General features: G+C 51.1%; 1 protein-coding gene across 2 annotated transcripts in view; it reads right to left on the bottom strand.

Moving 5' to 3' along the window:
• Nucleotides 1–9,213: 9,213 nt before the first annotated feature.
• ATP2B4 (ATPase, Ca++ transporting, plasma membrane 4) overlaps nucleotides 9,214–17,356 on the bottom strand; it is a 28,628-nt gene continuing 20,485 nt past the window's right edge. The window contains exons 21-22 of one of the 2 annotated variants that reach the window (XM_010584735.1): nucleotides 15,076–15,192; nucleotides 9,214–9,661 (exon numbers count right to left, since the gene is read on the bottom strand). In XM_010584735.1, coding sequence (XP_010583037.1) covers nucleotides 9,356–9,661; nucleotides 15,076–15,192 — 423 coding nt within the window. In that variant the 3' untranslated portion in view covers nucleotides 9,214–9,355. The remainder of the gene's footprint in view (nucleotides 9,662–15,075; nucleotides 15,193–17,356) is intronic. The other variant, XM_010584734.1, reaches the window with a different exon arrangement.

Raw genomic sequence — 17,356 nt, 5'->3', positions numbered from 1 at the left:
AGTGCCACAACCCGTAAGAGCTTCTAATATGTTGGCATTGAAAAAAAGTGTCTTCAGTAATCAATTTTATAATAGCTCTGTTGATCTGTTATTTAAGTGCATTCTCCTATCCGAGTTCCTTCACAGCAGTATGTAGTTGACAGTCTGAGTCCCATGGTTAAGATTCATGTCCTTTCTCCTACCAAGCACCTGCTCAGTAGGCAAAGATGGACCGGGAACATCCAAGCCTGGAGACGTTCAACCACAACTGGCTCTAAGCCTATCCATTGAAAAGAAATAGCTCAATATGTACGTCACCTTGACAAAGCAAAAAATTCACGTGGAACCGTAGAAAAATCTAGAAGGGCTTCCTCAGCTTCAGGTTACCAACAGCACATTCAGGCCCTGGCCCAGCGTGCAGGGTGCGTGGTCTGCAAGCATTGCTGCAACATGGAAGTGCCAAAGCGAGTCCCTGCTCTGCCTGGCCCGACATACTTTTTAAACATTGCAAGGAGCCTGCCAGGTATACTGAGGGTCAACTAAGAAGTTCCAGACAACAGATGTGTTTCTATTGATTTCTGGCATCAAAAGGCTTTGGACAGTATCGCTTGCACGAAGAAAACTCCATCTTCTCCAGATGCTCCAGAATTCACTACTGCTGCAGCTGCAACAGCTGCACCAGTACGACCCACGTCTACGGCAAATCTCTTTGACAGCTGTCATTTACCTAGGCACAGTTGCAGTCCACTCCTCCTCTTCTTCCAGCTGAAAAAACAGCCCGCTGGCTCTGCCACACCGTCACTGCCAACGTGCGAGCTGGGAACATACATCCAACTACCACTGTTAAAAGCCCTGTCTGGGGAGATGGCTGACACAGACACGTTACAGGCACAGTCACCCTCCCCTACAGCACTTCCAGCTATGACCCCTGCCTGTCAGCCACGGCCCATCGCACACAACGCTCTGACTGCAGATGTCACCTAGCTTGCCATGGCTCATTTTTTGTTTGCTTGTTCTAGATATGACACACCAGGTGAACCATAGATCCAAAGTTCCACACAATGCAAGTCTTTGCTCTTCTTCCAGGCAACAGTGCGTGCTTCAACATACTGCATTCAGTAACGAAGCTCTCTCCATCTTGCTCAGTGCCAACAGGCATGACTGCAGCACACGCAGCTGTAGCAGTACCTGCACGTCCCAAATCCTCAACAAATTTTTAGACAGCACCAATTTTTAATGTAGTGGCTTTCCCTTAATGCATAACCCCTTCTTTCTCGTATTTTTAGCAGGCGGCTCTCCTCTATCGCACTCTCTGTCCACCAGCTTTTCCTCCTCCATGTCCACATGGGCATCGGGAATCAATTCCAAACTAAGGGGACTGCTAGAGCTGCTTCATCTACTCTTGGGCGATACAGGCATACTTAAATAAGACACACTCATTCTTTTTCTATTTCTGAAGTCAATGCTGGGGCCTGGCAGCAATTTACTATGACAATTCAGCTTCCTCACTGAAGCGTTTTAGTAAATCTCAAAAAGAGACAATTTGCAGCCATTTGGAAGGGTGCCATTTTAGATGAGAAGCGACAGCAAGAGAAATTTTTCTCTAGACTAGCTTTCCCCCTGTAACACCCGACCACCCAGCAATAAATTCAGCCTATCTGTTCAGCCTGATCAGTTTAATGTGAGTCCAATTCAAACACATGCCCCAGTGGTGGTTCTGATATCATTTCAGAATCCCCTATCCCCAGGAGATCTCCTTTTTTACAATCAAATAACACAGTTTTATTTTTAATGTATGGTCCAGAGCTCAATCTCTGAGGGCAGCACGCACCCCAAAGCACCAGTTCTGGGAACAATCTGTAGGCTCCACATACTGATCCTTGCACCAGTAAAAATCACTTTTGCATTTTCATTATAAGCATCAGTGTAAGAAAACAGAAACCTCTTAGGTCCAATTCTCAAGAAACGAAACCAAACGTCACCCAACTGGGTTGTTTTAAACAACCTAAAGGAGAAATTAAGATGACAGCCGGGTGCATCCAGAGTTAGTCAGTTCCTGAAGGCAGTTCCTCTGGGGAACGGAGGAGCAATTTGCCAGATGACTACATTACAGCACGCCCCTTATACGCACTGCTACAAAAGGAAGGCACAAGGCTTTAACTGGAAACGTATACTCATAAGACACCTGCACTGTGATCTTCAATTTGCCCAACTGAACCTCTCCAGAGCCTGCCCAAGGACTCCGTTGCCCCGGGAGACCACCGGGGGCGGGGGGGAGCGGAGCCGGCAGCCGAGCCCTACAGAAGGGCTAAGGGCCGAGAGAAGGGCAGGGGTGGGGAACGGGAGAGCTGCGCCCTGGGCTGCGGCCCTGTAATCGCGGGCAGAGCGGACCTTGGGCCTACCTCGGGCAGCGAGGAAGCAGCTCCCCCCTCTCTAAACTCCTGGGGCGCCGAGGCCGGGGAGAACACCTCACCCCCACCACCGTCCCCGGAGAGCCCGCGCTGCCCCCGCCGCCTCCCCCCTCCCGCTCCAGTGGCTACGGACACCCCGGTGAGGAAGGCTCGGGGACGCGGCCTGGGCCGCCCGCCCCGCCGGACGCGGGGGACGCGGCCTGCTTCCCCTGAGGGGAAAGGAGAGGACCCGGGCCTGGCGAGAGGGCATTGCCCAGCCCCTGCGGTCTACGAACGGCTCTAGTTACCGGCGAGCAGGGACTTTACCGAACCCCTAGGGACCGCCGCTGCCACCGCCGTATCACCTCGATCCGCCGGAGCCGTCGCTCAGGCCGTCGTCCTCCCCGCTGCCAGCCTCAAAGATGGCGCCTAACATACGGGCAACCTCAGCTCGCCCGCTACTAAGATGGCGGGCGGAACGGCTTCACCAGCGCCCACTTCCGCCCGTGGTAACCGGCGGGGGTGGGGCTCCGCACGGAGCGCAGCGCCCGGGCGGCACCGCCCACCGGGGCGACAAAAGCTGGGCGGGCGGGTCCCGTAAACAAAGCGGGGCGGGCGGCTTTTCTAGCCCTTCCTCCTCCGAGGGGTCCCGGCAGCGCCTCTAACCCCAGATGAAGTCCTTCATTGTGGGGCGAACGGCGGAGTGCCCCTCTTCCCGGCCACCTCTGCCCCGGCTGCGGTGCCCCACGCCCACCTTTCTGTCAGGGTACCTGCCCCTGCCCACCATGGCGCCAGGCCTCGGCCCTTGAGGTGCCCGTTCCCTCCCTCACGCTAGCGGGCGCTGCCTCAGGGTTACGCTTTCCAAGAGGGAAGCTGTTTTTTGTCTTCAGTCCGGTTTCCCGGGCAGACAAGCGCTTGCCCTGGGGCCTCGGGACACTTCAGGCTGTGCTGCGCCCCAGGGAAGGAGGCCTGGGCCTGGCTGGGCTGTTTTGGGAAGTAGCCATTTCTCTTGTTAGGGCAGCATGGGCTTGCTAAGGCTTCATGGCAGATCATAGACCTAAAGCTGCCTCCTCCTGCTTTTCTCCTCTCCTTCCCAGCTTGCCAGTGTCCTGCTTTTCCCCAGTTTGACCCTGCGGCAGCGGTTGACAGCCACCTTCACAGCAGCAGCGGTGTCCGTTCTTGGGGAAAGGGTGCCTGGGGCAGCCCTGCTACTGCACAGGCACAGTGGGCACAGCCATTTTCCCCATAAATGACTGAAAGTCCTATGATTTGTGTCTTCCTTTGCATCCAGCCAAGACTGTGTTTAAAAAAAGCAGCAATTGTGGCTGTTCTGTTTAAGAGCTGGAGGATGCTGTCGGCTCAGACGCCTCCCTGAGAAAGCAGAAAAGAGGGTGATGCTGCACAATAAACCTTTTACACCCTGTTCATATCACTTGGCATCAGCTCCAAAGGTCAGTCACTCAGCTGAGAAGTTTTAGATTGAACTTTCTCACTGACAACCTTGCCCAGCTCGATCTTCTCATCGTGGCTTGGCCCTGGAGTTATTAAAGACACAGAGAAGCAACAGCCTCTCTACTGAAGCCAGGGAGTTAACAGCTCCAGTGCATCAACCTGCTTGGGAATTAGAGTATTTTAGAGGCCAGTTGCTTTTATTTCCTCTTGTCCTCCTTGTCTGGGCAAAGTGCCTCTATGGAGGCAAAAGAGTCTCAGCAGAGAGGCAGGACACGGTTCAAAGTCAGTCCCCAGGAGATGGTGACCACAACCTCCACCATGCATCACCTTAGAGGCACTGCAGACACGGCATCAGGGAAGGTGACAAGGGAGGATCTTTGCTCAAGGGCAGCTCGACACATAGCCCAGGAGCACTGCTTTGGATGGCGTTTTACAGCCAATTCTGGACTTTGCTTGGAGATGGAAGAAGCCACGCTTGAGGCAAAGTGCTGGGTGCAGCAGCCAGCCCCTGCCTCTCGATAGTGAGGCTTACACAGAGAGAAAACCCACAATACAGAGTGCTTTTGTAGCAGGGGGGTTGCTTTTGCTCCCCATCCCTCTTTCCACCCCGCAGGCCCCACTTTCATACTCAGGCTTGCTCTGACGGGAAGCCCAGCCATTCATCCAGTGCTAGGAGAGGATGTGGGATTGATTTCACAAGCTGGTGGACACACTGAGGACATCACAGTTACATGTGGGCACATTTTATTCTCTGGATGCACTTGCGCACTGTTTCTGCTCAACAGCCAAAGCTTTATTGATTCAAAACCATTACCCTTCTCCCCCACCCCCAGCACGCTTTAGTTTTTTACTATGTACCCCCTTTCCCACCCCTCAACCACTCTTCTGCTTCCACTTTGAGTATTATCTCTGCTTGGAGTCTGTTTCCTCAGAAGAAGCCAACTGACAATTCATTCAAAATTTTTTTCTCCCAAGAACCATATAAATTACATGCAAAACATTGTACATAGAGATTAATATCAAAATGCAATACAGATCAGGTGCACTTTAAGCTGGACTCTAGGATATGGCAAACACACCAGGGTACATATTGCTTTGAAACCACCATTTTTTTTTTTTAATGTCATGCATACCACATAATATTCAGTCTTTTGTTTTGTATTTTTCTGTTTTTATACAAAAATACCAGTGCTTATTATACTTAGTTACTGGAAAAGAAAAACTCAGGTCTGTGTGCCCTCTTCAAAAGAAAGTTTTGTTGTGAGAGCATTGGATAAATATATATACACACGTAAATGTTGATTTAATACTGTATATATATATATTTATTTAAGGGGAGGAAATAAACTAAAGGCAGTTTTAGCCATGGGCTTTGCTGAATGAAAATTGTATTTTTTGTTGAGCAGGACGATATCAGAGGCAGAACAGCCAGAGATCAGCCACTCTCGGTGGCAGGGGACAGCCTTGGCAGAGAGATGCTGGAGAAGAACAGCCAGGTGCCAAGAAACATGCCGGCATTGCCCCACAGCCTCGCTGTTTGGGGCAGGACCAGGAGAACGGTACTCCCACATCACCGTGCCCCACCGGGGAGAGCTGGGTTTGCAGGAGGGCGATTTACAGGTTGCATGCTCCATGGGTTGATAAACTTGTAGGAGCTGGACTGAGCAGTGAGAAGCGATGACAGGCAGGTACATGTGTCCTTCCCCCGAGAGGTACAAAAGCATGCAGGGACTCTTCTTTGAGGTGCTTGTTCCCTGCAGTCATGGAGGGCAACAGGAGTTGGCAATGGCATCTTGGAGGTGCCCTCCCTGGATCTGGGATGGGGCTTTTCCATTCACCCCAACATCATGTCACCCTAAGAAGCATTTCTAAAGGGGCTGAGCACTACAGGACATCTACTTCTCAGCTAGGGAAAGCCAAAGGCTGCCCATGCTAAAATTTGGTTTAGTTTTTTTCCTTCTTGAGATTGTTTCAAAATTTTTCTCAAAGCTTATTGCACAAAACCTTTGAAAATTAAGTATAACCCCTGTGCAAATCAAAGGAAACCTTATCACATAATGCAAATGCCTAAAAATGCCTGTTCAGCAATGCACACAGGACGTGGTATAATGTCTTTGGTACCAATCTGCCAATTTATTTAACAGAAAACCACCACCACCACCAGAGACCCTACTGTTATTAAGAACTGGATGCAAAATTATGTTCAGAGTGTTTTAATAACAAAGCATTCCAAGGCAAGTTAACACATATCACAGGGTATGACTTCGTTTCCTGTCTGGCATGGCACTCTCCCCCGTGCACACTCGTGGCAGTTCAAACAAAGCAAAAAAAAAAAAAAAAATATATATCTCCCCCTCTTTCAAGGCATGTTGCAGAGAGTCCCCAGAAGTTCGTGCCGCCGACCATGCCTTTCAGCATAGAGCACCAGTCTCCCCCAACTCTTTTGTAATGTCCTCAATAACTTAACCCAATAGTCATCTGCTGCCAGTATATCACTGAAACTAAATAGAAAAAAAAAAAAACTTTACAGAAAGGATGTATGCACAATAAACGTTTATACTTTAAGCAACCAGCCATACCAACATAATTTATATAAAAAAACATTTGTGTCATCCAACTAACATCTAGTATAAAGATGGCTGCTCAGAGAAAAGGAAGCTGACTGGCATCCAATCGCTGATACACTGAATTAATTACCTGTCACTTTGAACTGCCGTCACACAGTCACGCGCCATTGCAGACGCAGGACTCAAGATTTATTTTATTTTTCTTTAAACAAAATACATATGGCTGACGTAAAAATATCAGTTTCTGATCTAAAGAAAACTATATTTTTTGCATAATATTTATATATAATTATTTCTCCCCCTCCTAATATGGAAACTAGAACAACAAAAATAGACAACTAAAGAACAACCAGACCCTTGTGGCAACCTGCCAGTCACAGATTTCTGGGAGTGACTTTGAGAGCCTCCAACGTTGGCTTTTTGTTGGTTTAAGTCTTTTTTTTTTTTTTTTTTTTAAACAGGTCTGAGGTATTAAAAAAAATATCAAAAGAAAAATCGGTGTGTCCCCCCTCAAGGTATTTAATAAATATTTATGTAAGCTTGTAAGAACACCACATTTTCATCCTTTTTTTTTTTTTTTGCAAGTATTTAAAATAGAAAAAGTGATCTTTTAAGCAATGTCACCTTTAGTACAGAACCAAACCCCACAACCACTCCCTTTGTCTTTCCTGTCACCACTTCTGTAGACCCCAAGAAAACATCCCCCCACCCCCCGGTCCTGCCCAAGGTATTTTTTCAGCTCATGTGAAGAAGGAACAGGGAGGGCAGTGATGGGTTTGTCTGCGTGGGCAGGGGGCTTGACACTGAATTTGCAATTGAGATGGGCAGTGGTGGCAATTTCTTCTTGCTGTTGGCAGTGTATGGAGCCCAGCCTTCACCCCCTTTGCCAGCACCGAGGCAGGAGACCTGGGAGAAAGACCTTTCCTCAGCTACCTGGGGCAGGAATGGGGCAACCTCATCCTTCCCTCCTCCCACCCCAAGGAAGGGACGAGTCAGTGCTGGGCTGGAAACAAAACAAAGACACTTGGTTTGTGTTGTCGTTTAAGGAACACTTATTTCTTGGCAAAGTACTGGGCCCTCGCGTGGCAGGCGGTGCTGCAGGCAGTGCTCGGAGAAGGCACGGGAGATTCTGCTGTGCGTTCTTAAAGGAAAGAAAAGAAGAAACCAGCCAGCCCACCCTCTCGCTAAGACCCCTCTGCTTCCAGGGATGGAGGCTGGGCAAAGACGATGACGTTGTACAGCCAGTTACAACCAGGTTCTCTCTACTTCCAACCAAACCAAACAGGATGAAGGAGAGAAGGCAGCAGAGCTTCCTCCAGCCCTGCCTGCCTGGGGCCAGTAACCAGGAGTGCACCAGCAAGAGCCCACGGGGAAGAAACTAAGCCCAAGCAAAGCAAACTCCTGCCTCCTGCTCAGTCCCATGGCTTCACAAGAGGGTCAGTTCGGAGCCAAATTGTCCATGACAGCTGGGGCCTCTGCTCCAAAAAAACAGGACTCTCACCAAATGGTTACAAGAGAGCAAGGTGAGGCTGCATGCAGGGTGAAGGGATGACCTTCAAAAAAGCAGCAAGTGAGGCAAAGCCTCCGTGCAGCACCCTCTCTGGAAGACCTGCAACCAACCAACCAACCTGTCACCTCTGTGAGGAATTGCCTCCACTGGCAAATCAGCTACAGAAGTGCTATGGAAATCAAGGGTCCTCCCATCGGCCATGGAGCCTCCCTCCCTTCCACTGGCTAAAGAGACAACCTGACTCATCCCTGCCATGATCTAGGAGTCGACCCACTGTACTGTCAATAACCCGATGCTTGTTCTCCGTTCAGCCTGCTAATGCTTTGGCAGTGATGCGCAGAGCTGGTGGGCATGGCTGGAGCATCCTCAGGGGTTCCTCAGCAGTTAACCAGAGCTTGTACTCCAAGGCTGAAGGCTTATTTAACCCAACAGTACAGGCAAGCCAGAACAAGCAAAAGTCCCTCTGCTCTTGATGGCAGGAGCCATTAAAACTTTGCAAGGCTCTCGCCAAAAGTTTCACAGCTGTTCAAGAGCAGGGGAGACGCATCTCTTAAGACTCCCCAGGAAGGAGCCCCGTTTCTCACAACCATGGGGTTTTTCTTCACCACCCTTCCACTGCCAGTTCACCTCCACCTTGCTTTGTACAAAAATCAGAATCTTTTACATCCAGCAAGGTTACAGCCAAGTCACCTTCGTTCCTTGTCTACCAATTACTGCTTTGGAAATGGAGAGAGAAAAGTGTGTGCGCACACACAGAGGAGGAACTGTAAAGGCTAGGTACCATTTTTCAAGGTGGAAGACTGGTGTACATCCCTGTATCTATCAACCTGTGAGTAAACAACTTCCCCCTGGCTGGGTTTTTTTTTGTTTTTTTTTTTTTTCTAAATTTTCGCACTACAGTGCTAACTCCCCCACTTCCCACTGTGAAGTTACTGGGGGCAAATCCCACAAGCAAAGAACAAACCCCAACATTAGAAGAAAACCCTAAAAACCACAAGTGGAAAAAAAAAAAAGTCACAAGTGCACCCCAGCCCTCAGGCTGAGAGCGTGCATGTAAGACTACAACAATTTGAACTTTCTTTGAACATGCATTTTTCAAAGTGAAAACCCCCAACAGACACATGGAGCCCAACTCTCGGAGAGGAAATAACCTGGCTGGTTCACTTGGGCGAGTACCACTGAAAATTAGGGATGGAGATGCACAATTTTGGCTTAGCCTCTCTCCCAACACCCAGCATCGTGGTACTCTGGTTCCCACTGCTAAACAATGGTAAAAAAAAAAAAAAAAAAAAAAAAAAAAAAAAAAAGGAAAAAAAAAAAAAAAAAAAAAAAAAAAAAAGATATACGTATGAGCAGTTTGACACGAAGTGACCGCAGTGTGTGATCAGTTACTGGTGCCAATATCACACAGGGCGAGGGGCGAAGGTGGAGGAGGAGGGGGGTTCGAAGTTCTAAGGTCAAACCGATGTCTCCAAGCTGTGTAAGGGGCTTTCAGGCTCCGGGACGGTGACCTCAGCTTGATCGCTGTCCACTGCATTGTTATTTCTGTTGAGGGATGTAGATCCACCCAGGCTACCCCCACCTCGCTTTTTGAGTCCGTCAGTCTCAGGGTCATCTTCAGCGCCGTCAAGGAATGGTGTTTGAGGCTCATCTTCCTCCAGGATGAACTCTGGGTGAGTCATGAAGTTATGGATGGAGCTTCTGGATTCGGGTTTCTCGAGGCCTTCGTACAAGGAGCTACGGAACGCATTCACCACTTTGATCTGCCAGGAGGCGAGGAGCATGGGGGATAAACAAAAGAGGGGTTAGTAGCAGATACGAGAGGCCAGAGGTCCCAGGAGAAAGTAAAAATAAATAATAAAGACACAATAAAACAAAAAGCACAACAACAACAGTCACCGCCACTGAACAGACAGCTAAGTCAAAATGAGGTATCTATGGTGAACTAGGAGGGCCAACATGGATCAGACTCAGGCACTAGGTGCGTAATAGGGAATCAACCAACTACGGGGCGACTTCAGAAGCTGCAAGAAAAGACACAAAAAAACTCAAAAAAACAGATCACTTCAAATGAATGGAAGCCAAAACACATTAGTTGTCATTATGTGTGCGCACGCATATCTGTGTGTATAAACAAGGACAAAAAAGTGGAAGTACAACTCAAAAAAGAGGTGGGTTAGACAAACAGCAGGTTTACTTCAAGGCAAAAAACTCTACTGTGGGAGCGATGTGTGTGTTCTATTTCATTTTTAGACCTATGGAAAGGAATGGGCTTTAAAAAGGTGTCACAAACTTTTCAGGCCCATGTGAAGCAGTAGGTCCAAGTGATGCCATGACCAGTAAAACCAGACCCAGCTAAACATGCAAGAAGGAAGCCAGATCTGTGCGAGTTTCCCCACATGGCTGCCACCTGGATCCCGGGCTGGACCTCTGGATCCTTCCCTACACTGATGTGCTGAAGAAGACCCAGCATTTTCCACAGGCAGCTATTCTTTTGGATGCCCTGCATGAAAAACGATCTCAAACTTTGCTAGAAAGCTCAGCCACACACCGCTCATGTGAAACCCACAGGCTGTCAGTACCACCAAAAGCCAGCCTCAGTGTGTTACAAGCAGATCCAAAGGCCGGTTTGGACAACCAGGGTATGACTCTGCTACCTCCATTGCACTGGAAGGGAGAGGTCTGGAAACAAGCCTGGATGGTGGCTAGCAGTAGATTCACTGCTCCCTCCAGTTCCTCTGGAAATCCAGCCTTGAACCCTTCCAGCTCTTGCCCTCCCTTGCAGCCAAGTCACCGTTGTTTTGTCGGATGGGTGACAAGCATCAGATCCAGCGAATGAAGGAAGGGGCAGGAGGCGGCAGCGCCGTGGGGCTGCAGCAGATCTCTCCACCCGAGTGCAGACACTGGCATGCATGAGACAACCAACATGTGCACCTCGGGTGCGGCAGAGCGCTCCAGCTCTCGCGGATGACTCGGGGCTATAACCACTCGAAAGATGTCAAAAGGCATAAACTGAAGGAGAGCGATGCAATATGTGGGCTTTTGAAGCAGAGCCAACAAACCGAGCAGCTGAAGGTCTCCCAAGTCTTAGAGGACCAGGTGAAATCACACACATGGCTTTGCCTTTTACTGCAAAGCCGAGAGCTACCCACCACACAGCGCCCTCCAAAGCATCCCTTGAGTTGCTCCAGTGTGTCTTACACTGATGCTCTCCCTGCTGACTCTTTCAGGCCAGAGCCAGCAGCTTGCCTCTCTCCAGAGGTCCCCCCATCCTGCTGCAGCAGGTCACACCAGCACTCTCCTGGCTCATGGCACCCTCCCAGTCAGCTGGGCACTGGGCCATTTCCTCGCTTTATAGAGGAGAAAGCTACGGACAAAAGTTGTCAGCAGGGACCAAGCATCTCGTACAAGGTCTCACATGTTTTATGGAAGCAATAGAAGTCTTTTCTCTGTTAAGCAGAGTTCATTTGGGACCAGAAAATCTGCTCAACTCCTCCTCTCTGAAGGAAGTTCCTCCAGACCACCATGAGACTTTGTTCAGCAACGCTAGGCACAGCGGGAAAGTTGGTAACACCTCCCTGTAGCAGTGCCAGTCGTCCTGCTCTGTCTCTTGCCCCTGAAGCTGGGGCACAAAAGGGAGGAGATCCACAGACACCACAAAAGGGGTGCTCCTCCACAGCATCCCTATGCTACACCCTGGAGAGCCTCCCTGTCACTCAGCTGCCGGCTGAGGGAGCAGAGAACATGCAGAGCTGCTGGAGGGAGAATGATTCAGATACCCCCTTGCAAGCTGATGAGGCAAATAAAGATACAAGTGTGTTCTGCCACTTCTTTGCAAATGGGCTGCAGATCTGGTGGGTGAACAGAGATGACACCCCTCTTCCTGGTGAGATGAGCTGGGTTAAACTGTCCACCTCGGTCTGGTACATGGGCAGACTAGGAGGGAAGTCACCAACCAGCACAGCCAGCGAGAGCCTCGTAGGGATCTTTGGTCTCAGCACAAACAGCACTCACAAAACCAGACAAGAGAACTTACTCAGAGAAGAGTCTCGTGCCTGGAACCCTGGAGATTTTACCTGCAAGATGTTCCAGGGTTCCCCTCTCGCAAGGGATGCCCTTCTGTGTCTGCTCTCCATCTGGCTCAGTAAGATGGTGCTGCACCACATGGGGCAGCAACGTGGCATCCCCCTGGCACAGGCTCAGCACATCCCAGCTAGAAACAAACAAGCCAGCTCTTGCACACACACACACACAGACCGGCACGCACATGTGAGCTGGATGACAGACACTCATGAGGGGATGAGCGTGGGCCAGGTACCCCCGCCATGATGCTGGTGTACCAGCTGGCCTGCAAAAATGGAAAGTTTATGTAGCTGGGACCAGAAATTCAGAGCTGTGTTTGCTGCACTAATGACCACGGTAAGATCCTGGATAAATTCAGTGTTTAGTGTGAATGCACAGGACAAACGAGACCCCCGAGCAGGCCACCTTCTACCAAGACTGATAATCTGTCACACCATCAACATCTTGAGAACAGCAACTGCAAGCACTGACCCCTAAAATACAGTGTACAAAACCAACTAAACCAAGTATAACCAACCCAAACAAGCTAACGAGAGCCTAGGTGACTGCCAAAGCAACTAGGTGGTCAGTCTAGTACAGGCTTAGAGGAAGGAGTAGCTTCACAGAAGCCCTCCCTGCCCTACCACCACATGCATTGGTGAACCCAAACCCTATCTACCACATCGCTGCTTTCAGCTCCACCAATATTCTTCTGCTGCAGCTTTCCTCATATTTTCTTACTTTGATTTAACCATCTCTGTCAGCAACTGCTGTGAAATTAATTCAGCTGTTCCCTTGTCAAAGGAACTTAACAGCAAGGAAATGTGTTTTGAATGAGCCAGGCAGTACAAACAAAAATTAAATCCTCCTCAACCAAGCTGAAAGCCTACCTCCCTCCCTGCCCATGGTCAGGCTCACACCTCCTCTCCACCTGAAACCTTTGCAACCTGCATAACCTCCAAGCTTAGAATTTATTCTCATTTCACACCATCACTGCAGCACCACAATGTGCTGGGCAAACCCCACTGCTCACATGGAGATGGAAATTACACCTTCTGCGTGAAGCCAGCATCAGCTCCACCACTGACCCTTGGTTTGCTTTGCCCAGCTCCCTCAAACCATGGCAAAACCCCTAAGGGAGACCCACTCAGCTCTGCAAACCATGTCTTGAGAGTCATTCCTGAGACCTCCCCCTCCTCCATCACCCAAACAGGGGCACAGCAGGCAGGGCTACCGAGGTCCAGCCCTGGAGAACTCATCCCACAGAAGTGCAGTGGAAGACAGAGGGACACCATTAATCCATATGGAGGGAACTGGAGCTCTGAGAGAGAGGGAAGGGAAGCAGCAGAGGGAAATAGAGAGAAGCCTAGGCAGAAAACAGAGGGAAGACTTAGCGACCTGGGTTAGCTTCTGGTAAAGTTGTTTGCTGCCTGGAAGGGCACAAGCTATCCAAGTTATCTATTCCCTTGCTGCAAATCAGGGAGAACATTCATCCACAGACTGCAAAAAAACCCTGCATTTTGGTCTTGTCCACCCAAACCCACTACCCTGAGACCCCTCTAAACAGGTTTTCTTCCGATTAGAAAGTCTTGGTGGTGCACAGATGCAGTCAGGAACAGAAGGCAGCTGTGCTGCTTCAGAAACACTGGGGTTAAACAAAATAAAATTCAAGCATCAGTGTCAGCTAAATAGAGAGAAAACAAGATTATCAGAAATTCTCTCTTCTCTCCCACAGTGCATAAACAGTGGAGACTGAAAGCTATTCAAAAAGTCACCAAGGGTATTTCTTTAATAAGAGGAGAACACGGAAAATGACTGTGCAATAAAAAAAGCCAATTATCCAGGAAAGATACACTACCTACTCATAGCCTGGCACAGCCCTGCAGAGAGAATTCACACTCACGTGCTCACAAGCCAGTATACGCAGCTCACAATGAACACAGAGAGGGGCACTGCACCAGAGAGGGCTTTTCTTTGGTCTGGAAACCCACAGTTAGATCCAGGATCCAGCTTTGCCACTGATATTCAGCAGGGCCATGTTTTCCATCTCCATTTGCATGCAGAGAGTCGCCTGTCTCTGCATACATTGAGAACCAGCGTGTGCAGAACAAGCTGGGCACCAATGAACCACTGCAACTGGGCAGCGATGCTCCGGCTACAATGAGGGACCAGCAGAGCCCTGTGCCATCCCTGCAGAGCTCCAGGGCAGCAAATAGCACGCTTAAGTGCACAGGCTCGCTCAGCTCTGTCTCGCACAGCATGCAAGTTCACAGGCGGGACAGGAGGGGCTGCTTGCTTACAAGCCAGCTCTGAAACAGCAGGCTGAGCTGCAGGTGAGCGGCTCCGAGCAGCTCCGATGCGTTACCACCGGCCAGCTGAGCCATGGTAACCGGCTGCTCTCACGCACTGTCCAGCCTCCCAACCAGAGCAGGAGCAAACAGCCCTTCTCACATGCCTGCAAGAGGCAGAGAGCACACAGGCAACCCATTACTGCAGCTCAGCCGATCCCAGTAGCACACTAACCGCTGTGGGAAGGTCCGAGTGGCCACTCTGCCTCCAAAACAGATTTACAGCTTTGGTAAAGCAATGCCTCTGCCCATCCCTGCCCGCCTGGGGCATCCTGGGGCTGAGCAGGGCCGCATCGGAAAGAAACGGCAGCTTTTGGGCACAGCATGCCCTTTTCACAGCAATGATTTTAGTTACTTATGAACACAGTTCTTTTAACAAGAACTGCCCATTTTTGCACCCCTCAGGAGGGTGGACTCATACATCAGTCCTGCAAAGGAGGAGAAGAGGTAAAAATGTAGGAAGCAACAAGGAAGGGGGGGGCAGGGGGAAGGACCAGAAAGTGTCGTAAACTTGTTAAAGATGCAACAGCATAAAAACTATTTTTTTTAAACGCTTTCCCGCCCCATCCTTCATTTGGGAAATCAGGGTGCGAGTCAAAGTTTAGAGGGAGAGAGAACAGGCTGGGTTAGGTTGGTGCAGGTGCTCTCTGTGGTTATTAGAAGTCATGCATTGTAATAGACTATCACTCACTGCCCGCAGGAGGAGATGCAGCAGCAGCAGCAACAGCAGAAGTGGTGGGAGTGGAATTGACGGAGGAAAGAGCTACATGGGTTGGGCTAGAAACATTTTTTACATCGTGGTGCTGGCTCACGATGGAAGGCTGTCTCCTGAGGGCTCCCTGCAAAGAGGAGGCGCCGGTCTGGAATGTGTAAACTACGTCCATCTGCAAAGAACCAGAGAGTGAGATAGCGTTGCCCCGGCCAGAGACAGGGAGAGGGGTCGGGGATGGAGGGGAGCAGGGAGGTTGGGCAGACACACACGGACAGGAAGGAAGAAGGAGGGCAGAGAGGTGGGGAGGAGGGAGGAGAGAGCCCCCCCACCCCACTCTCCCATAAACCCACACCGGGTTCAGCTGGTGTTTCTGGGAGCAGAGGAGAGGTCGGCTTCCAGACTCTGCCCCACTCTCGCAGGTGCAAGAGGGGCAGGGTTTATCCCACCACCAAGAAAGAGACTGCGGTGGGAGGGAGCGATAGAGGAAACACCTTAGGTTATCCCGACAATCTGCAGGAGGAGCAGAGAAAGAGAGAGGGTGGGCAGAGGTGCGAGCTGGCAGCCGGTGGTCCAGAAAACTGCACTGGGAAAGGGCTTCTGGTCCCTCAGCCCCACGGGACGTACACCTCGGGGGCTGAATCCTGGGACGCACCATGTGCCCGCAGCTCCCATGGCAGCCGGCCATGCTGGAAGACATTTCAGCCTCTCCCCCAAGCTCAGGGCTCTGCACAGGGCTCCGAAGCAGAGCTGGTAGGGGCGGGCAGGGATGCAGCAAGGAAGCACCCTTGGTGGTGGGCCACAGTTGCTCTGTGGATGTGCACCGAGCAGCATCCAGGTGCCAGCATGACTTCCCAGACACTTTGCAGCTGGCCTGTCCCCAGCACCGTGCTAGCCAGCCCACTGGCAGAGCGCACAGCCCTGTACCACCCCGGCTTGCCCACCTCAGGAAGGGACACCTCCTCCAGACCTTGTGCAGCTCTAGCTCACCCTGGAGGTATTTTACACACTGCTTCGCTCCTTCCCCAGTTTGATCTCCCTCCACAGAGGGACTCTTCCCAGCACACCAGGCTGGCCCGCGGGGAAGAGGCCCGTGCTCTCGCTTAAGACACGAGTCAGACAGAAGCCTCAAGACGCTCGAGTTGGACCTGCCGGCTGTTCTGCTTGATGCACAGGGCACCACAGCCAGAAAAGGAGTTGCTAAAGAGACTCCAGGACATGCCAGTGTCCAGGAGGGTTTATGCTGCGAGAGCAAGAGCTCGTTTCAGCCCAGGTCCACCACAGCTGCAGGGAGATACCTCAGAGGCTCCAGGCTCAGCCCCAGCAGCACGCCTGGCCACTGGTACTACAGCGGTCCATACCTACCAGACCTCCGACATGTCTGGACCGCATCTGAAACAGCCCTGGGCTCTCAGCACATCTTTCATGTGAATGAACCAGACCGAGCAGGCAGCTCAGCCCCCCCGCAGCAGCGCCAGCGAGCAGCGCTGCCCTGGGGCCCAGAAGAGCCCAGCTGCCCCTCACCACTCGCAACGGGCAGGGAATCAAGGCTGAACCTCGCCTTGAAACCATCAAGGCAACATCTCACAGAGGAGAAGCAAAGTTAACATGGCACAACATGGCTGCTGTGCTCACTCCAGTCCCTGTGTCTGGGCCATTTTGGTTATGTCCATTTGTCAGAGACCCAGAGGAGGAGGAACGAAAGGTAATGCAGCAGCCCTGAATGCCAGGGGCCACTGGGGACCTACAGCTTTCTTCCATGGGGCAGCTCTGCCCAGGCCTCAAGGAAAGACAAGGGGGAGTGACTTCTCTGCAGGGAGGTCTCCCTGCCCTGCCCAGCCAGCAGTCTGGGGGCTAAAAAAAAACCCAAAACACCCTTTCAGGAAAAACAAGTCGGGGAGAAACAGCTGATGTGAAAATCGTATTAACAGGTAGATTCTCCTCCCCTTCTGTGCTGTGGGGCCAAGAGCTCCAGGTGAGGAGCCTGGAGAGCTGGCAGGGAGGGGTGGCAAGAGCCCTTGGCCAAAGGGCCACCAGGAAGGACAGAGAGCAGCAGAGGAGCAAGACCAGAGAGGGTCTCGTGCAGGCAGATCCCTCCTGAGCACGTTCCCCACTGGGACTGGCATCCCAGCAGTGACCAAGAGCAGCTTCAATGCTGACCCGTTAGCTGCACAACTCAGTAAGAGCCCAGGCGGCTCCATGGCCCCCCCCTGCAGCTTCCGAGCACCCTCCTCTGCTGCACAAGGTGCCCATCAGCAGTGCATCCAGCCTCCTGCAGACCAGCTTGGCCTCAGGCTGCAGGACACCGTGCTCTGCATCAGAACAGACCAGTGCCTCCC

The sequence above is a fragment of the Haliaeetus leucocephalus genome, unplaced genomic scaffold, assembly GCF_000737465.1.
Source record: "Haliaeetus leucocephalus isolate CR32 unplaced genomic scaffold, Haliaeetus_leucocephalus-4.0 Scaffold1000, whole genome shotgun sequence".
In the NCBI taxonomy this organism is placed as follows: domain Eukaryota; kingdom Metazoa; phylum Chordata; class Aves; order Accipitriformes; family Accipitridae; genus Haliaeetus; species Haliaeetus leucocephalus.
The sequence above is the reverse complement of the archived record's forward strand: the minus strand, read 5'-3'. Positions and strand labels throughout refer to the sequence as shown.